Source organism: Nelumbo nucifera, chromosome 4 (genome assembly GCF_055504915.1).
Source record: "Nelumbo nucifera cultivar China Antique chromosome 4, China Antique-T2T, whole genome shotgun sequence".
Lineage (NCBI taxonomy): Eukaryota > Viridiplantae > Streptophyta > Magnoliopsida > Proteales > Nelumbonaceae > Nelumbo > Nelumbo nucifera.
The window spans coordinates 9,048,441-9,070,529 of NC_142652.1; the positions used below are offsets into that span (position 1 = coordinate 9,048,441).

The 22,089-nt window shown below is 37.7% G+C and overlaps 1 protein-coding gene across 4 annotated transcripts in view; it reads right to left on the reverse strand.

Annotated features, from left to right (window-relative positions):
* Positions 1-22,089, reverse strand: part of EMB3012 (embryo defective 3012) — a 99,941-nt gene that overhangs the window by 32,661 nt on the left and 45,191 nt on the right. For all 4 annotated transcript variants that reach the window (XR_016085878.1, XR_016085877.1, XM_010250330.3 and 1 more), the window contains 10 exons: positions 16,762-16,953; positions 15,707-15,766; positions 15,565-15,633; positions 15,117-15,263; positions 14,870-14,989; positions 14,505-14,624; positions 3,710-3,865; positions 3,560-3,622; positions 3,334-3,467; positions 2,359-2,770 (listed from right to left, as the gene is read on the reverse strand). Coding sequence is in view for 2 of the 4 variants with exons in the window: in XM_010250330.3 (XP_010248632.1) it covers positions 2,359-2,770; positions 3,334-3,467; positions 3,560-3,622; positions 3,710-3,865; positions 14,505-14,624; positions 14,870-14,989; positions 15,117-15,263; positions 15,565-15,633; positions 15,707-15,766; positions 16,762-16,953 (1,473 nt within the window). In the remaining 2 variants the exon portion in view is untranslated. The remainder of the gene's footprint in view (positions 1-2,358; positions 2,771-3,333; positions 3,468-3,559; positions 3,623-3,709; positions 3,866-14,504; positions 14,625-14,869; positions 14,990-15,116; positions 15,264-15,564; positions 15,634-15,706; positions 15,767-16,761; positions 16,954-22,089) is intronic.

Sequence of the window (22,089 nt, forward strand, 5' to 3'; positions counted from 1 at the left end):
AGGGGGAACCTTGGAGACTGAGCCACTATTTGGCAGAGGCTAGGGACTCTTTCGACTGCTTAAATGCTACTTTAGTTTGGATTCCAAGGGAACAAAATCATACAGCAGATGGCTTAGCCAAGTGTGGGGTGTTTTTGGATCATTTGTTTAGTAACAAGCTTCCTCCTCTGTAATCTCTTGGGGATCCTCCCCTTTTCTTTTATAATTGTTTCACTGGTAGTGCCAACCTGTGATGGGGTTTCAGTCTGTCTTCTTGGTCTCTCTTAGATTTATGTTTGGCTTGTTTGGTTTTAGTAGGATTGGTAATGAATCACTAGAGTTGTTTTAGGAGTTGACTGTTTCTATAGGTTACTTATGGGTTTGCTTCCGTTCTAAGGCAGGTAGGATGCATCTGGTCAGTTTTTTGGTCCAATCCTTAAGTTTAGCCTACAGAGTCATTCTAATTAGAATTTTAAAGTTGAGCAAATGGAATAAAAGTTTGTTTTGAAGTTACTTGCACATAAGAGTGTGATTCTCTCTTTCTCTAAAAGTGCATTCTTTCTTCACCAATCAAAAAAGAAAAGTTCAATCTTTCTTCATCAATCAAAAAAGAAAAGTTCAATCTTTCTTCATCAATCAAAAAAGAAAAGTTCAATCTTTCTTCATCAATCAAAAAAGAAAAGTTCAATGTTTCTTCTTTTTCTTCCCTATATCAAATATATATTTCTCTCATGGTTCAGATCCTTAATTCCCTTTCTTTACCTACCATATACACCCCAGTAGAACGTTCCCCTTCCTTCCCTATATCAACCTACTTAATGAATGGTACACGATCTAAAATTGACATGAAAGCTCCAGTAAGATCCAGGAGAAATCCATGTCATGGCAATCATTTGCTCATGGAACTATACCCCCTGTTCAGTGCAGCCCAAAATAAGGGTGATGTGGTCACAAAAAGCTTCAGCAGCCATAAGAAGTGATGTGGAATCCAAGATTGAGAAATAACTTAAATGTTTGGCAAATAGAAACCATGACAGAGTAAGTGCAGAAGATTAAAAGCCAGAAACCAGAACTGGATAAAAAGATAGAATATGGGCCTGAAACCCCCTGGAGTCATTCTCATCCCACTCATTTTTTTCAGAAACCTAAGCTCTTGCTCCACTGGGTCTTAACCAAGCTCCAAGGCAGGGTGCCCTCAATGTGCATTTAGATGTGGCTATTTTTGGTATTGTCACCTTGTCAGAAACTCTTAGGTAATGCCTAACCATAAATATCAATAAAAGGGGAATATATCAGGATAATGAAGAGTATGTTCTCTTTCCAACATAAGAAAATCAGAAAATCATATTTTCCTAATCTGTCAACTCGCCTTCCTGCCATGGTCTAATTTTTGGGAATTTTTAGGTTGGGATGTTATTTCTCAGGCTCTCTAGAAGAATTTTTCCACAGCCAGCATATATATGGTTTGCGCCAAAAGGGCATAATGCTGTTTTCTGTGGGTTGAACTATTGGAGCTAGAGAAATCCATGTATCTTTGTGAACAAGACAAGCACAGAGATGTAGTAAAATGGAAGGCCTGGGGGACTTTAAGATCATGGTGACATACAGGAATGTTCCTCAATCCTCTTCTTTTGATTGTTATAGCTTGTTTACAAATAGAAATGCACAATTGAAATTGTCTCTTGACTCTTCACTGTGTATATTCCCAAAGTACAGAGCTTTGGTGTACATTATATTACAATTTTTATACTGCTTGATACAATTCTTTACTTTAAACAGAAAAAAAAGAACTGCACGTGTAACTTTATCCATGCAACTTCTATGTCTTTCACTTTAACGGATGCCTCTTACCAGCACCGAATATGAAGGATGACTCCTGGAATAGAAAATGATACTACACATTATCAATTTGATAACCATCAAAAAAAAAAAAACACTGCAATAGAAAATGATTATCCAGTTTCTATTGCATTCTTGAGCCACACCAACCATCCAAGATTTTCCTCTGCTTATTCTAGTTTTCTGTCACTATGTTCATCAATCATAAGTATGACCAGATTTTCGGCAAAAAAAGGGATAGTTTTTTTCTCTCTAGAGACAGGTACTACAGTATTCTTTTACTTGCCAAATCTAAAGCTTACATCTATGTGTGCACTTTAAAATTCTGTTAGCCTGTTCTGTAGGACCAAAAATTGCTCTAGTTTTCTAGGGTACTGAAATGCAAACAACCAAATATTTTAAGAGCAGTTTAACATGATATCAGAACAATGGCTGATGTGAAGGTGTTGATGGTGTTTTCTGGTCTTATATAAGATCACTAAAGCATATTGAATTTTATTCAAATTAGAGAATTAGTAGCATAACTTGATAAATTCATACCTCTGCAACCCTTACACATGATGCAATCTCAACTATCCCAGTTGAACGATCTTTTGCCTGAATGCAATCAATATCATTGCTCTCCATTGTCTTTATTCTATCACCATCTAGAGAAATAGCCTTCTGTTGCATCTCTTCATTTTTACCGCCACATGTTTTCAATAGAGAATAAATAATAGGCCCTTTACGACTATGAGAATCCCGATGACTGTATGATTCGGTCGATCCAGGCAAAAGATTTGAGGTAGTATAAAAAGGAGGAAGGACCCAAGTCATTGACTTTCCAAGAGCAAGAGGAGGATCAGACACCACCCACACTAATGCAGATGCATTATATGATCTTGATTGTGAAAATGCACCAGAAGAAAATTTACAGGAGAATGAAACAGCAACATTTGTTTTGCCAGCAGACCTGGTATGCAGAGATTCACATTAGGGAAACAAGTTATCAATATTAAAAAAGATAAATGAAGTATTATAAAAAAAACAGATATTGCAAACAGAAAAATGTGTCACAAATAAGTATTAGACACCTACAGGTCTCACACACTGCACTGGCAAGATAAGAAACATATTCTATGCAATACAAATCTTGAGTAGCAAAAATTGATGGTTATAGCAAAAGCATAAGCATAATGGAAAAACATATTCAAAATTAAAATGAAAACAATAGTAACTTTGATAATGTATTGCACATTGGACAAATATTACAAAGAAAAATGACTGCTTTTCTTTAACAATATATAAGTACTTGAAAGTTCAGGTGTTCTGTGTTCACTCAAAAGTTAACTGGAGAATAATAAGAGATGGATCTGCCAATTTCCCAACCACATCATGAAATTAGGATCAGCTAAGATGATTGTAGTGTTTGGTCCTCCCACCCAAATTGAGGAGACAGTTTCATATTCTTCTCCGTGCTTCTGATTTCACATTTAGTGCATGCTTTTTATAACATAAAAAGCAATTAAAACATACCTTCCATGTAATACATTGATGGGATTGAGTTCTTTGTTATCTGAATAACTGGAAGACATAATTCCCCTCAAACCAGATAATAGAACATCATACTTCTCACCATATGAGCACTTGGCCACTTGGAAGCTCAACACCTAACATAGACAATTATTTTATGCAAACAACATAAAAAAACAAGAATGCAACAAAATGGCAATAAGAATAAGTACAGGAAAATTCATTCGACCTGTTCATCTTCTACAGTCCACTTGTAATTGTTGCATAGCTCATAGAAGGAAAACAAATTTCCCTAAGGCATATATTTGAGTTAGCTGAAGATGTAAAGATGAAAGAAACCAAATAATAAATAAGCTATAAACTTCTTTCTGGCACTTGCCTCTGGTAATGAAGGGAATACTGGCATTTCACGACCAACACCAATCTGTTGACTCTGTAAATTCAAAATCATGGAAGAAGGGATCCCTACTTCAACTTTCCCCTTGGCTTGACAAATCACACTATCTCCAGCCCCATACATTGTTGCCAGTACGGTCTGATCATGAGAAAGAACATACAAAAAAATTCTAGATTTTAATGTATAAAATATGTTACAATGCTAAGCTGATTAGGAATAAAGGGAAAAGAGCATCAGTTTTAAATGATAGAAGAGAAGAAACAAGAACCCTAGAAATTCATCAAAAAAAAAAGAAAAGAAAAGAAACAAGAACCCTAGAAGTGAAAGCAAACAGAAGAAATAAAAAAGAGGCATCTTATCCACATCTTAAATGCTTGTATGCTGTGTATCATTTTTTATTAGTTATATACTATGTATAATTATCATAAACATGAAATGAGTACCAGACCCAGAAAAATAAGAGAAAGATGCACTGGCAGCATTTCCCAGCATAATATACCAATTTGCAAAGAAATCAAGATATAGTCCAAGAAAGACTTTTAAGCAGTGTTGCATAGGGGTGAGCATTTGGTTTAGTCGAAAATAACCAAAATTATTAGAGGGAAAGCCGAAACCAAAACCAAAACCAAAACCAAAACCGAATTTCTTATTTTGTTATTTCTGTTAAAACTGAATTTCATTATATATATTGAATATATTACATATATTTTATAATGTTAATTATATTATCTCGCAATGAAATTTTCTCAGTTAATACAAATTTATATTTTACTTTTCTAAAAAAATGAAATTCAGTTAATTCAGTTTTTTCATTAACTGAATTGTCAAATCTGAAAACCTAAACTGATAACTGAAATACCCTAAAACTGAATTGACTGAACCAAAATAACCGAACTGAAAACCAAAACCAAAATTTCTGGTTTGGTTTTTCGGTTTTAACCAAATAATGCTCACCCCTAGTGTCGAATGGACATGACACAAGAATCAGAACCCTACATGTCTCAGGGAGTCTCACTTTGGAAGAAAAAACAAGGACCAGAGGACATGTCTATAGAAAGTATAAACCATTAAAATAATCCATTTTTTGAATTTTAACATTATATGCCTATAAAAAAGGCCTAAAACTTCTTTGTCACTTAATGGTTTCTTGAAAAAATGGTACACATTGTCAAGAATGGAGGATAAAAACATTGTCAAGATTTGAACCATATTGCATTAGATTTACCAGTTGAATACTTCTTTAAGCAACAGTTAATATTTTATTTAACATGTATTAAAAAAATGGTGTACAAACAGTAATCTACCAAGCACTGGCCTAGCCCCCATCAGCCTTCTCTCTGATTTTCTTTTATATATTCCTATCCTCAAAAGCTAAGATGGATGAATGGAAAACAAGAAAGGATAGGATTAGGAATGAAGTTATCTGTATGAACTTAGGAGTAGCTCCAATAGGCGATAAAATGAGAGAGAATAGATTAAGATGGTTTGGGCACGTGCATAGAAGACCACCAACCATGCCAGTTATAACAAGTGATCTGTTGCACATTGAAGGGGCTAGAAGAGCTTGGGGTAAACAAAAAAGGACATGGGTAGAAGTAGTAAGAAATGATTTAAGCACTAATAGTTTAACAGTGGATATGGCTTTAAATATAACAGATTGGCAAAACAGGATTCATGTAGCTGACCCCATATAGTTGGGATAAGGCATGGATGATGATGATGATATTCTTATCCTGTTGGCAGATCTTTCTTAGTTCTGTAGTTAGGTGTTCAATTTCCCACATGATCTATCTATATTTCCAAGATCCCATATTGTGTTTTTTAAGACGGCCCAAAATTGTATTAGAGTTCCCTGTCACCACTAGATCGCTGTACCTTGGATGTTTAGCGAGTCTCAGCCCATTTAGAACTGTCCTTAAGTTTAATCACCATAGACAATGGGTCTAGAAGACAAAGCTAGTATCTCCCCATCACAATTTCTAAATACCCCCCTATAACCAAAATTCCAGGGTTCCCCAAGCTACACCCATCAAAGTACAGTTTGATGATATTAGAAATCAGAGGAGACCAATAAGAAATAGAATAAATTTTTGTCGAGGAGTTAACCCCACATAAGTATTAGATATGATTCCTTGACACTAATATATCTACAAAGGGTGGAGGATGCAGGGGTTAAACAAAAGAGGAAGACTGTTACTATACAAGTGATAATTACAGACAGTGGGGGGAGGAGGAAGAGAAACTCAAGAATTTTTGAAAACAAGAATTCTTCCACCCTAATTAATGGTAATATTTCTTGGAACTTGGGGTTGAGGAGGGGGTAACATGAAAGAGGAGGTTGTTGAATCAGTGGGCCTTGTTCCTAACCTAGAGTTTGTTTTTCTTCCTTTTTTAGGGGTGGATAAAAGGGTGTTGTTTCCTTGTTATAATGGCATTTTTTTGTTTCTTCTTTCACCAAGCTGCTAGACCACTCTAATATCCATCCCCTTTTCCTTGGAAAGCTTTATGGGTTTTGACTTCTTCCCCAAAAGTCAAGGTATTTCGTTGGGCAACCTCTTGCCAAATCATCAATACTTGTATAGATGCCAAAGGAAAAGGAAAACATGGTTTTTATCCCTACATGTGTGTTCTTTGCATCAAGAGTGGACAATACACTATTCATCTATTCGCTTCTTGTCATTACTGTAGAGAGGATGGGCCGAATGGCCGCCCATAGACTGTTTACTTATTTCTTTTGTTTATGTTCTTTGCTGTAATGGGCCTCAACATGGCCCTTACTTATGTTATGTTTTCTTTAAATTATTCGCCCAGTTAAGGGCCTCTCTGTAATTACTGAAAATTAAGTTAATGAAAAAGGATTAGGGTGTAAGAGAGGATTACATTCGAAAATCTCTCTCTGAACCCTTATTGCTGCCATCTTCTTCTTCCTCTTCTCTCTACTTACTTCGCTCTTCTGCTGTTCTCTATCATCTTTTTTGCTATTTTTTATTAGTCCATTTGTTTCAAAAGACTGCTTTCTTCTTGGTATTAGAGCAAGCTCTCATTTTCTACTTTTTCCCCTTTTTCTTCCCATACACAGTGTGTATGGAGAACTGAATTGAATGAGTAGTTAAAAAAAATTTTTCTCAACCCAGTTGTTAGTGGTTTTTGGAGAGGAGGCTGTCCTTGTCGTCACTTTGACAGTCTCAGGTGTGTTGCCCAAAACCCTAATTAACTGGACAAATCTGCTTGGGGGCCCCATAGGGAGTTTGACCTTCATCTTGGCGCTCAGTGATTGAATGGCTTCTTGTTCTTCATCTTGAAGATCAATTAAGTAGCTTAGTGTTCTATTAAGTCTACAAGGTGCGGCTAGGTTTTTTCTGTTTCTCCCGGGTTCCAGGTGTAACGCAGTTAACAGGTACGGCTGCATAGAGGTTGATTCACAACATATATTTTTTCCTGTCTTCCTTGATTGTTAATTGAAGTTGTTAGAAGTTATTCTGGAGTGTTTTTAAGAAGATGGATCCTTTGGAAGTTGAAAACAAGCATGTTGCTGAATCTGGACATGTTCCGAGGGCCTCTGTTGACTCTCTATTGGCTGTGACCACAGTCGAGCTAGATGGAGCCAACTATCTGGCATGGTCACAATTAGTAAAAATTCATGTCTGCAGTAGAGGCAAGTGGGGGTATATCTCTAGGCACAAGAAGGCTCCCTCGGAAGATGATCCATATTATGAAAAATGGATGCAAGAAAATTACACTGTAATCGGATGGTTAGTAAATTCGATACAACCTCAAATCAGTCAACACTATTTATGGATGAATTCAGCAAAAGAAATATGGAACAATGTTGCTGAAACCTATTCTCAGAAACTGAATGTAGCCAGGGCATATAAGCTGAGGAGTGATGTGAAAAATTTAAGGCAGGGGGAGAGACCTTTGGCCATTTATTTCACAATGCTAAAATCTCTTTGGCAAGAAATTGACTTGATGGAAACTATTGTCTAGGAAAGTACTAATGATGCTGAAACCTACAGAAAATTATTTGAGACAAACAGGGTTTTTGAATTCTTGACGGGGTTGAATCCCGAGTATGACATCACAAAACAGAACATCTTATCCAAGGATAGTGTTTCATTGTCTTAGGCCTATGCCTTGGCGAGTAGTGAAGAAAGCAGGAGACTAGTCCAGGTTCAAGGGGCTGGTCTAAATGAACACTTTGCTAATGGGGCTGAAACCAAAGGGAACTAAAGGAAGTCCAGGTGGTTCAGGAAAGAAGGAAGTTATTTATGACTACTGTAAGAAACCAAAACATACAAAAGACAAGTGTTGGAAACTGCATCTGGAGCTTCTTCCTCCTCATTTCCAAAAGAAGGCTAATAATGTGAAGACTGGAAGTGCCAACATTGCTACTGGTCCAAATAATTACAGGTACTTAATCAATGAGAGAACTACTAGTGAATAGTTAGCAGTTATGAAGGTAGAATATGAGAAGTATGGAAGGATGATCAATCACCTTGAGAGTGTTGTCTCTTCTTCCAACCCTCCGGGAAATTCAACTTCTTCTGCATTTGCTCATTCAGGTATAAGGGCCACTGCCAATCATGCAACTATCTCAGATAATCGTAGGATCCCTTGGATTATTGATTCTAGAGCTTCTGATCATATGACCAACCTTTCCACTTTGTTTATTTCTTATGATTTGCTTCCTGGTCGGGATAAGATCACCTTAGTCGATGGCTCTCTTGCTCCTATCTCTGCCAAGGGAACCATCAAGGCTATAGACTCTCTTTTACTTCCTTCTACTCTTCATGTGCCCAAATTGAATACAAATTTGTTATCTACAAGTAGTCTAACTAAGTCTTTGAATTGCAGTGCAACCTTTTTTCCTTCCTATTGTGTCTTTCAGGATCTGGAGTCCCAAAAAGTGATTGGGAGTGGCCATGAGGCGAATGGAATATATTTGTTGGATACTCCTAGACAGTGTCAAGGCCAACCTGGGAAAGCTACTTTTGGATCTACATCTTCAGAGTTGTCAGTCATGTGATGTTATGTCATTTTTGCTTGGGTCATCTTTCTTTTTCTGCATTGAGTCATTTATTCCCAGAACTATTTAAGGGAATTAATTTGTCTAGTCTTCATTGTGAGTTGTCAAAACATTGTAGAAGCAGTTACCCTTTGAGTAATAAAAGATCTTCTTCTCCATTCCATATTGTGCACTCTGATGTGTGGGGGCCATACCACTTACCCTCTATGGGTGGCTATAAATATTTTATCTTGTTCATTGATAATTTTTCACGACATACTTGGCTATTTTTTATGAAGTCCCGTGATGAAGTTCCCAGACTTGTGAAGTAGTTCCATGAATTTGTTCTTACCCAATTTGATACTAGAATCAAAATTTTCAGATCCGACAATGCAAAAGAATATTTTGAGAAAAAAATAGCCTGTTATCTCACTAATTTGGGGGTTATCCACCAAAGTTCCTATGTTAGGACTCCATGACAGAATGGAGTTGTTGAAAGAAAAAACCGGCACATTGTTGAAGTTGCAAAAAGTATCTTGTTTGCCTCACATGTTCCTACAAGATTTTGGGGGGATGCTATTCTCACTGCAACCTACCTAATTAACCGTATGCCATCTAGAGTGTTGGGTTTTAAGCCTCCTTTTAGTCTCCTTCATCCGGGCAAGAACCTTTTTCCTATTCCACTCCGTGTCTTTGGTTGCACCTATTATGTACACCTTCCAAGTACCAAGAGACATACATTTGAACCAAAGGCCCACAAGTGCATTTTCCTTAATTATGCTTCCACACAAAAGGGTTATTGTTGTTTTGATCCAAAGTCTAGAACTCAGTATGTCTCAATGGATGTCACCTTTGATGAGTCTTCTTCTTTCTATGATCCTTCTTTGGAGAAGCATTGTCAAAAGGGGGAGAATTAGTCATACTTGTTTGATCTCCCCCTTCGTGTCCCAGTTGAGTCTTCTTTTGAGCCTCCTACACTTCCAGTCACAGAAGAGACAACAGGTACTAATACAGTCCCTTTGGTGCCACCTTTCCCAGACCTTGACATCCCTATTGCTATCAGGAAAGGTAAAAGGAAGTGTACTGCACATTGCATTTCCAAACACCTTTCTTATAGTTTGCTCTCTCCTTCATATTTTGGCTATCTTTCTTCTGTTGCTTCTAACCTAATACCAAGGCCAGTGTCAGAAGCTCTTACTATTCCAGAATGGAGGGATGCTGAGAACAGAAATTGATGCCCTGCATAAGAATGGCACTTGGGAAGTGGTTGATTTGCCTGAAGGGAAAGAACCAGTGGGTTGTAAGTGGGTTTTCACCATCAAATACCATGTTGATGGCACCATTGAAAGGTACAAAGCTAGGCTGGTTGCCAGAGGTTATACACAGACATATGGGATTGACTATCTGGAGACCTTTGCTCCTGTTGCAAAGATGACTTATGTGAGGGTTCTGCTATCTCTGGCTACACATTCAGATTGGCCACTTTACTAGCTAGATGTGAAAAATGCATTCCTGAATGGAGAGTTACATGAGGATGTCTATATATCTCTTCCACCGGGGATGTATGACACAGATATGGAGGGAAAGGTATGCAAGCTGAAGAAATCTCTTTATGGACTTAAACAGTCACCTGGGCATGGTTTGAAAGGTTTAGGGCTGCCATTGTTAACTTTGGCTATATACAGACTCAATCTGATCATACCCTCTTTGTGAAGAGGAGAGGCTCTTTGGTGGTATATCTTATTCTCTATGTTGATGATATAGTTGTGACTGGTAATGATGTAACAAGAATCAATGATCTTAAATCTTTCCTTCATACAAAATTTGAGATCAAAGATCTTGGGGAATTGAAGTATTTCCTTGGCATAGAAGTTGCTCGGTCTAAGGATGGGATCTTTATCTCTCAACAAAAGTATGTGCTTGACTTGCTCACTGAAACAGGGAAGATGGGTGCTAGACCAGTAGCTACTCCTATTGATATGAGTCACAAACTTTCTGCCTCAAATGGAGTATTGTTGAAAGATAAGGGAGTCTTCCAGAGGTTACTTGGGAAACTGCTCTATCTTTGCATGACTCGGCTAGACATTGCATACGCTGTCAACTGCATTAGTCAGTTCATGCATGCTCCCAAGGACACTCACATGGCAGCAGCAAAACAAATTCTGTGTTATTTAAAGGGTTCTCCTGGAAAGGGAAATCTATTTGCTAAGCATGGTCATATGAAACTAGAGGCTTACACAAATGCTGATTGGGCCGAAAACATTGATGATAGAAGGTCAACTTTTGGGTACTGTAACTTGGTGGCATATTGTTTCTTGGAGAAGCAAGAAACAATCAGTTGTTGCCAGATCTTCAACTGAAGCCGAGTACAAGGCCATGCCTCATGGAGTTTCTGAGCTACTTTGGCTACGATCCTTGATGGACGAACTGAGTATTGAGTATGATAAGCCATTAATGTTATATTGTGATAACCAGGCTGCCATCAACATTGCTCACAATCTGGTGCAACATGATAGGACCAAACATATTGAAGTTGACAAACATTTTATCCAAGAAAGAGTGGCTTCTGGAGAAGTTTGTCTACCATTTATCTCTTCTGAAGGACAGTTAGCTGATATCCTTACCAAGGGAATCCCCAAGGCCAAACTTCAGCATGATACTGGCAAGCTTGGCATGATTGACATCTATGCTCAGTTTGAGGGGGAGTGTAGAGAGGATGGGTCGAATGGCCCATAGATTGTTTACTTATTTCTTTTGTTTATGTTCTTTGTTGTAATGGGCCTCAACATGGGCCTTATGTTTTCTTTAAATTATCCGCCCAGTTAAGGGCCTCTCTGTAATTACTGAAAAATTAAGTTAATGAAAAGGGATTTGGGTGTAAGAGAGGATTACATTCGAAAATCTCTCTCTGACCCTTATTGCCGCCATCTTCTTCTTCCTCTTCTCTCTACTTGCTTCTCTCTTTTGTTGTTCTCTATCATCTTTTTGACTATTTTTAATTAGTCCATTTGTTTCAAAAGACTATTTTTCTTCTATTACAATAGCCAAGTCTAGAATCATTTCTTTGCTCTCTTTAAAAGAATTCTATTGCACCACAGCAGATTATAGATTTATTCTCACATGATATCTTGGGATGCCAGACAAAAGGAAAAAAAACTATTATGGCACTATAAAAGTGCTGCAAGAATGTGGAGTATTTGGGGGTAGAAATGCAAGGGTCTTTGAAAATAAAGAACAAGAAACGTGGAAACTCTAATAGAACTAGTCAAAGTAAGAATTGCACATTGGGTTCTAACATGTGAGGAGTTCCATGGTGCGAAAATGGATGATCTATTAAGAAACCAGAACATCATTGCTAATGTGACAATAAGAAGACTACAAAGGGTGATCAATTGGCAGCCCCCTGAGGCTGGAAGACTTGAGCTTAATTTTGATAGCTGTTGTTTAGGCAACCTGGCAAGTCCAGTGTGGGAGGGGCAGTAAGGGATTAAAGGGGCATCATTATGATGAGCTTTTCCGGGACTGTGGGTTATGGAAACTCCTCGAAAGCAGGTATGATGGCTTTAATCTGAGGTCTCAAGTTGCTGGTACAACAAAATTAGAGAAATGTTCTAATAGAAGGAGATTGCCAAGTTGTTTATCACTTGGCTTATTGCAGAAGAGAAACCGCCTTGGAGATTGAGAACTTTGGTTAGGGAAGCCAAATCCATTGGAAATAGACTGAACTGCTCATTCAGGTGGATCCCTAGATCAGCTGACAGCTTAGCTGGAGCAGGAGTGACAGTACAAGGATGTATTTGGGGAAGGCCAGGTCCTGGGGTGCAGTTGTAATTCTAAAGTTCTGGTTTTCTGCATCATTGTATGTCAGCCTCATGCTGTTTGTAGGTATTACCCTTGCTGTCAAGCCTGGACATGGAAGGGAGGTTCTTTTAAGGAAGATAATGTAATGCCACTGTTAATTATCAAAAGAAAAAGCAAGGTTCTTCCATGGAGCAGGCAAGTCAAAAGGTTGTAGACATTGTTCACTTGTGGCTAGCAATACACAAAACCTTCTAATTCATCTGCGGTCAATCTTATTTGATCGCATGATGCTTTTTGTGTAGAAAGAGGAAAAGGGGCCTTGTCAACTGCCATTTAGAGCTGTCAATGGGTTGGGTCTACCCGACATAACCAAACAGACCAACCCAATTATGTCGGTTCTGATTCTTTGGACATGCAAGGAAAGTTATTGTGGTTTTTTTCTAATTTTTTTTATATATTTTATGTCTAAAAGGGTAAATTTCATACACAGTATATAAGATAATTTTGGTCAAGTGCTGGAGGTGTTGCCTTAACACCTTTAAGTGGATGTAATCAGCTTCCTTTTTATGTTTAATAAAATTTTTATTTTACTATAAAAAAATTTAATTTGGTCAAAAAACACTTGTTTTATCAATTATTAAGGTTATATCATCAAAAACGAAATTCCAAGTTGTTATTATCATAAAGAATAATACATTTTAAGTATAATCGGGCCAGACCTAATTATCCCTATTGATATTTGGTTTGGATCTGGTCTGTAGTCTGTTTTATAGAACTGATTAATAATCAGTTCAGGATTGGTCCATGTTGTCCCATACCAGACCCAACCCATTGGCAGCTCTAGTTCCATTGGATAAGTTTGTCCTTTCCCACTCTGTGCATGGGCTATACTTGTACATCTTTTCATACATTATGTATGTATATCAGGAGGGTAGGAGTTCAATACTCATCAAAATCCAATTGGGTGCTCTTGACAATAAGGCCGACTAGAAATAAGAGAGAAAAAGAAGAGAAGAAGAAGAAGAGAGAAGATAGAAGAGAAGAGGAGAGATTGGCGACAATGGAACAGTACTGGTGGCGCCAGCTTCTATTAATAATTATAGGGCGTCTAAAATAAAAAGGGAGAAAGACCCTTATGCCCCTGATGTAAGCAAAGTACAATAACAGAAAATAAAAATGACTTTAAGCCAACCAAACAGACCCTAACAAGACAGAACATAAAAAATAAGACAGAATAAACTATTTCAACAGGTGCAACTTAGTCTCCCACGTCTAATGATCAATGCATATTAATACATGCCAATTCATGTATTGTGGATACAGATAAATACATATGTGCATTAGAAAACTAAGATACAACAGAATGCCCTTAAGAAATACAAATAAATCTTATAGAGACACAAAGAATACTAGTTTTAATATCTAAATTTTGAGAATAAAGTGAAAGAAATACTTTATCTATCCATGTTAATCGCTTAACATTTAGAAGACAAAGCATTAGCACAAATATTGACTTTTGTTTTTTATTTTGGTTAATATGTTTTAATACATATGCAATTCTGAGGGTCCTTGCTTGGTCTAATGGTAAAATCTGAGGCTAACAAGCATGAGAAACGTGTTTGAGTCTGAAAGTGGCCACCTTGCACCAAGATAGAAAAAAAAAAATGCCAAAGGTTAGGTAAAGAAAAATACATGTTGATAATTTATACTTAAATGTGCCATTAATCTTTTGTTTTCCTACTAACAAATTAATTCTAGAAAAATCCAAAGCAGATGCAACAAAGAAGTAGTCCCAGAAAGATTCTTTCTAACAAAGCCATTTACATTTTTGTATGGACAAACAAGATCATTAAGAATTCAGAAGAGGACCACTATGAAAAAGAATCCAAAAGAGCATTCACCATCAATCATTAGAATAAGTATCACCAATACATGAATACCATGTGAAAACATCTAAAAATTCCTGCTTACAGTTTTCCCAGGTGATAGTGCTACAAGTCGTCCTGAAGTTCTGTTCACTGTCGCAGTCCCATCATCCATACTGGCATACTCAACATATGCCCCAACTGTGGGACCTCCTTCCACAGTAAGCTAAAGATAAAAAGATAAGATGATTTTGTTGCAATACAAAGAAAGTAACCAACCATCAGCAAAGAAAAAATATCAGAAAAATTAATAAGAACTTAAAAGCTTATAAATATACTGAAATGGCCATAAGTGTAGTCTAGAAGGAGATCTGATCATTTGATATTAAGCAACTATAACATGCCTCCTTTGCTCTTTTAATATTTCAAATCCTAAGTGGATAGGGGGTATCAAAATATTCTAAAGCATACCACATAAGATGCGCCAGGCACAAGAAAAAGATCATCAGGGTGTATCCTTGGTGGTGCATAGACTTCAACCTTAATAGGCTGGCTTGAAATTTCATGTCCAGAGCATTGCCTAGCACTAACCTAGAGATATCAAGTTATATCAATAGATTTAAAATCTTCTTAAAAGAGAATATCATTAACATAATTTGGAAGTAATAAATAGTAGAGTTTCAGTATCATGCCGGACAAAAAAAAAAGAAAAACTCACATAAAGAGTTGTAATCCCAAGTTGTTTTGCTTGAATTATAAATTTTGGACCATCAATATTTCCACTACCAGGATCTGAGATATCATCCTTGTTGACAAGCTCAAGTATAGGATCCTCAATATGGACATGAATATTCATGTAGACATACTACAAGAAAAGGAAAAAACAGCATAAGATAAAACAGGAATAAGGCAAAAATAGTAAAAAACAGTGGCTAAATATGGTTTGATATATCAGCAACAACTCATCTAGCACAAAGAGGTGTGTTAGAAAAGATAACATATTGAAAAGAACAAAAGGAGTAACTTTGTGAACAAAACACCCATGTACATCCTTGGGATACAGATATGTTGCACTGGTAAAAATACCAAGTAATGAGTTCCAATAACAAAATGTCAAAAACATATTTAACATCTTCAGAGATAAATACAAATTTAAACATTCAAACCTGAGAAGCATCAAAAGTACTTCCATCACGAATCCCAGCTAATATGTCAACAACTTTTGCACTTCCTTCCTACAAAACATCAAAATAAAGCCACTAATACATGCAATCCACAAATAAAATGAAAAGTGACAGTCAGACATACCATAAGGCTTATATCATCTTGTGAAATAATCTTAATCCAGTCAACATCTGCAACTTGAACCTGTATAATGTAAATACCTCCATGAGAAATCATGTCAGAAGATCAAAACTTTTACCATGGAAAGGGAAGAAGATGAAATTATTTTCATGAGTATCAGACAAGACCTAGACCAAACAGTAACACGAGAGGTGGAACTTCAGTTAGAAAATGTTACACAGATCCTAGACCAAACAGTAACAAGAATCTTGTTCCAACTTTATAGGGTTGGCGACATGAATCCTGTTCTGCCATTCCATTCTGTTCAGTGACAAGAATTCTATAACATGCAAATATTACAAATATGGAAGACTTTTTTCAGTCATATTGTACCTTTGGCTTTTTGACTTAGACACAGTAATACCCAGTCAAATTTTAATTATCACTTTATTGACAAAAGTAGGTCCAATATATGAGAGCTGTGGATATTTAAGACAGGATTTTGTAAACTTTCAGCACCTTTTTGGATAAACTTTCAATGCATTTCATTCTATATATTGGAAGTAATGTAAGAGGGAAAAGCATCCTAGGAATTTAGGAGCACATGAGGGACTAATAAGAATATCTGGTTCCTCTTTGAGGGGCTCTTTAGGAGCACTAAAAAGATTTATAGATATACATATACTCCATATGGAGTTTACATTATACACAATACAATAACACTGTATATTATGGCATTATTAATAAAATTTCAGCTACTAATCTAAAAAACATCTTAGGAATTTTTCGCCATCTAAAAATAATGAAATTTTAATACAATTTACTGCTGGTACATGTTGCTACATGCAGTAACAGTCAAACTGAGGTATTGGGGATCCTCAAGGATCATTTCAACTAATCAAAAAATGATCCAAACTCTACTCTATATCCATAAAGACCTTTGCAATGGTTCTTTCAACAAATACTGAAGAAGAAACAAGGAGGGAGAAGATAAACATTATTAACAAGAATGAGGAACTTTTATACTCTGAAATGCTAAAAGCCAAATCAACATACAATTCAAAATAGAAGAAAATTACCACAGCAGAAGCTGCAAGAGGAGGAGAAAGTCCCATATCATGAATGGTGACACGTGCACTTCCCAACCCTACAGGACCCAGCATTACTTGCAAGCACTGAAAACTTGGGGGTGGTTGAATTACTTCTATGACTCGAGTATCATTCACAACAGCATCCATGAAACAAGTTCCTCCAGTAATCGACAGATTTACCTGTTTTAAGTTGATAATAGGTAATAATACAATATAACAAACTAATAGGCCAAAGGACAACGATTTTTTACCATGTGAAAGCAAACATGAGAACAATGGAAAAGTACTTCTCTTTTTCTTTTTCTTTTTTCTGATAACCAATCAAAAAAATATATTATGTACCATGTGAAAGCGAACATGAGAATAATGGAAAAGTACTTCTCTTTTTCTTTTTCTTTTTTTTCTGATAACCAATCAAAAAAAAATATTATGTACATGTATAAAGGTCTACATTGCACCTATATAGATGAATTGACAAAACATATTCAGGAGGAGGTCCCATGATGCTTGTTATTTGATGATGGCATTGTTTTAATTGATGAAACTAATGAATGGAAAGCTCCAGTGAACAATATAATAAAGATGAATTTCAATGGAAGCTCTTTGGGAAATCCAGGCCCAGCAGGCATAGGGGGTGTACTCAGTGATTCTAAGGCAAGATGGTGGCAATGTACTCAGGACCAATTGGAATGGGGGACTCGGTGAAAGCTGAAGACTTGGCTTTACTGCAATTATTAAGGTTAGCTAAACAGCTTCAGTATCAACAGATGGATGTGGAAGGTTATTCCAAGCTAGTTATTCCATGGACAAAGAATAGTACTTCAGTTCCCTGGGTCTACAAGGCATGCCTTTAAGGAAATAGAAAGCATCACAAGGGATAGATGTCACATTCAGTTGGGTTAGAAGAACAGCAAATGGGATGGCAGATCAATTAGCTAAACAGGGGATTCAAAGACCGCAATTGATTTGGGCCAAAGTGTAATGCAATATTGAAATGTATACTGTAAAACACGGGCTCTTGGAACAGTTCAAGATGAGAGTACCAATTCTGAATTAAATCAATTAATAAAGTTTCTTTCTATTTTGTTGATCAAAAAAATGATAAAACTAATGAAGGATTAAATATGAAAGAAAATAGTTTCTAGAAGAGAGAAGGAGAATAAGAGAAGAAGAGAAGTTGAAAGAAAAGAGAGCAATAATCTGGCCGCCCCCTTCACTTATTATTTATACTAAAATAATAGAACAGTACAAAGACAACTATGCCCTTATAGGGTGGCAAAACATAAAACAGCATATATAACACTCAAAAAACATAATAAAATATGGACTCACATAACTACTGTGGTCCCCACCTCCTATTTAACAACTAACATAAAACATCTACTCAGAAAAATATCATAAAACTAATTAATCTTCAACACTCCCCCTCAAGTTGGGAGTAAATGTCACACATTCCCAACTTGCATAGATCATGTTCAAGCTTGTTCCTTGCCACCCCTTTAGTGAGAACATCAACCAGCTGCAACTCTGAAGAGACATAAGGCAAACACACTTCTCCGGTCGTTACCCTTTCTCTTATAAAGTGTCTATCAACTTCATTGTGTTTTGTCCTATCATGCTGAATTGGATTGTGGGCAATATTGATTGTAGCCTGATTGTCACAGTATAACATCATAGGTTCATCTGCTTTCACCCCAATCTCACTCAAAAGAGATCTAGCCCAAAGAAGTTCTGAGACACCATGAGCCATGGATCTATACTCAGCCTCTACACTTGACCTTGCCACAACCGCTTGATTCTTACTCTTCCAAGAGATCAAGTTTCCACCTACAAAGGTACACACTCTTGATGTAGACCTCCTGTCATCTAAGCATCCTACCCAGTCTGCATCCGTATAGGATTCTAGCTTCAGATTCTCATGATTTGAGAAAAGAATGCCTCTGCCATGGTGCTTTTTCAGATATGCAAGTATTCTCTCAATAGCTTCCCAGTGTTGAACCCGAGGTGCATTCATGTACCGACTCACAACACTGACAGCATAAGAAATATTTGGTAGTGTCATACACAAATACAGCAGTCGGCCCACCATTCTTTGATATCTCCCCACATCCTTTAACAAGTCACCATCCACACCATTAATTCTGTGATTTGGATCAATAGGAGTATTTGTTGGTTTGGTCCCCAGCTTCCCAGTCTCTCGCAGTAGGTCAAGTACATACTTTCTCTGTGACATGAAGATCCCATGCTTGGATCTTGCAACTTCAATCCCTAAGAAGTATTGGAGCTCACCAAGATCATTGATCTCAAATTCTTTCTGCAATGATTTTTTGAGATCATCAAATCTCCTCCAAATCATTTCCTGTCACCACTATATCATCCACATACACAATCAGAATTGACACCAAAGCATCTATCCTCTTCACAAAGAGGGTGTGATCAGAATGTGTCTGTGTGTATCCAAAACGGATGAGAGCCCCTTTGAACCTGTCAAACCAAGCCCTAGATGAATGTTTCAGTCCATACAGAGATTTTTTGAGTCTGCACACCTTTCCTTAAACAACATTTTCATAAAAGCCTGTTGGAATGTCCATGTATACCTCCTCTTGTAAATCACCATTGAGGAAAGCATTTTTGACATCAAGCTGGAACAAGGGCCATGAATTGGCTGCTAGAGATAAAAGAATACGAACTGAACAGATCTTAGCTACTGATGCAAAGGTTTTCAAATAATCAACACCATAGGTCTGAGTATACCCTTTTGCTACCAACCTTGCCTTGTACCTCTCTATCTTGCCATCGGCCTTATACTTCACTGTGAATACCCATCGACATCCGACTGACTCCTTGTCTAGGGGGAGATCAACTATTTCCCAAGTTTGGTTTTTGACCAAAGCATCCATCTCATCTTGCATGGCTATTTTCCATTCAGGTTTGGAGAGAGCCTCAGTAAAATTCCTGGGTATAGACACAGAATCCAGGGAAGAAAGAAAAGCACGGTAGAAGGGTGATAAGGCATTGTAGGAAAGATGGTGTGAAATGCAGTGGGTTGTACACTTTCTCTTCCCCTTACGAAGTGCAATGAGAATATCAAGGTCAGTGGGATCAGCTGCAACAATGGTGTTAGGGACAGAAACATTATCATCAGAAAACATAACAGGCTCAAGAGGAATACCTGGAACTGTATCTGCCGAATCTGGAGTTTCAAAAGGACTGACAGAGAGTGGTGTGGGTCGAGGATGTGTGGAGTCAACCATCATCTGCCAGCGCTGGTATTGCTGTGAGGCTGCCCGTAGTGGCTCGGGTAATGAAACTGTGGGTGCAGGTGCTGGCTGAACTGAGGGAGGTACCACAGAAACAGGAAGAGGAACAGATTGTGAGTTCTCCTCCCCAAAACTCTCCCACTGAGGAGAACCACTCAAGAAGAAGAATGTGGATTCAAAAAAAGTAACATCCATAGTGACAAATTTTCTCCTCGACACTGGGTCATAATAGCAATACCCCTTTTGGTTCTGAGCATACCCAAGAAAAACACATTTCTTGGCCTTAGGATCCAATTTCTTGCAATGAAGGCCAAGAATGTGAACAAAAGAAACACAGCCAAAAACCCTCAAAGGTATATGAAATATCTCTCCATCTGGAAAAAGGAGGCTAAATGGCACCTTAAACCCCAAAGCCCGTGAAGGAACACGGTTAATCACATGTACGGCTGTAAGAACTGCATCTCCCCAGAACTGCACAGGAACTGAAGCACACACCATAAGACTCCTTGCCACCTCCACAATGTGTCTGTTTTTCCTCCCAGCAACTCCATTCTGTTGCGGTGTATATGCACAACTGCTCTGATGAACTACACCATGTTCTAAGAGATGCGTGATTAGGTCCTTCTCAAAGTACTCTCTGGCATTATCTGATCTAAAAACCTTAGTTCTCACTCCAAATTGTGTGAGAACCATCTGGTGGAATTGTCGTACTAAGTTAGGAACCTCATCGCGTGATCTCAATAAATATATCCAAGAATATCGTGTATTATCATCCACAAACAAGATAATTGAACAGACTCAAACAACTTTGGGAAAAGACATTTCAAAGAATTAAAAGAAAGATGTCCCAAGCGATTGTGCCAAAGCATAATCTGGTTTACTGACTCTGACCCACTACTACTGCTACTAACATGATGGCCCTGATGTCTTGGAATCTCATCCAGAAGGTAGACTCCATTCACCTCACGACCACTCCCAATCATCTTCTTTGACTCCAGATCCTGCAAAACACAATTACCAGGAAAAAAGATCACAAAACAATTCAAATCTTTTGTCAAAGAACTAACAGACAGTAGATTGGTATGAAGTCTAGGGACATGTAAAACAGAGGGTAGAGTTATATCATTGGTCACTCTAACTGTCCCCTTCCCAGCAATGGGCATATGTGAACCATCTGTTGTAGAGACTTTGTCTCTACTAGAGCACAATTGATAGGAACTGAAAATGGTAGGGGCATTAGTCATATGCTCAAATGCTCCTGAGTCTATAATCCAGGGAGGTCCCGCCTTACCTGAAGTGGATGCAAGATTCGCATTTGCATATGAACTACCTGTTTGTGCGAAGGAAGTGGTGTAGTTGGTTCCTGCATTCTGCTGTCCAAACCTCTCCAATTATGTTCTCACTGCTGCTACTGCAATGGATTCCCAATCAGTTTGGGAGAGAGGGGCTGAAGAGTCCCCTGTAGTGGCTACATTTGCATTTCCCTTCTTGTTTCTTATCCGAGCAGGCATAAGATTTGGATGAAACTTCCAACAAGTGTCCCTGGTATGCTTAGGCTTCTTGCAATAATCACACACCAAGTCCTTCTTATCTTCCTTATAGTCTCACTACTCCCCCTGTCTCCATTCGACTTAGGTTTTGTTGTACCAACCATAGTCAACTGGTCAATCCCAGGCTGTCTCAGCATTACATTCCTCCTACTCTCCTCTCCAGAGACAAAAGCATAGGCCTGAGAGAGTGTCACACCCTCCCTAGAAAGAATCTGCTGCCTAGCAATGTCAAATTCAAGGTTCAGCCCTGCCAAGAACTCAAAAACCCTATTCCTCTCTACCAGTTTGTGATAAGTTGTTGCATCATTTACACTTTCCCATACACCACAGTTTCTAAGTGATCTATTTCCTGTCATAGGGTTTTCAACATGGAGAAATACACAACAAGAGGTTTTTCTCCCTGTTTCATACTTATCACCTGATTTCTTAACTGATAAGCTTTGGCTTCATTTTGCTTATGAGAGTAGGTTTCAATCACTCCATCCCAAATCTCCTTAGTAGTATTA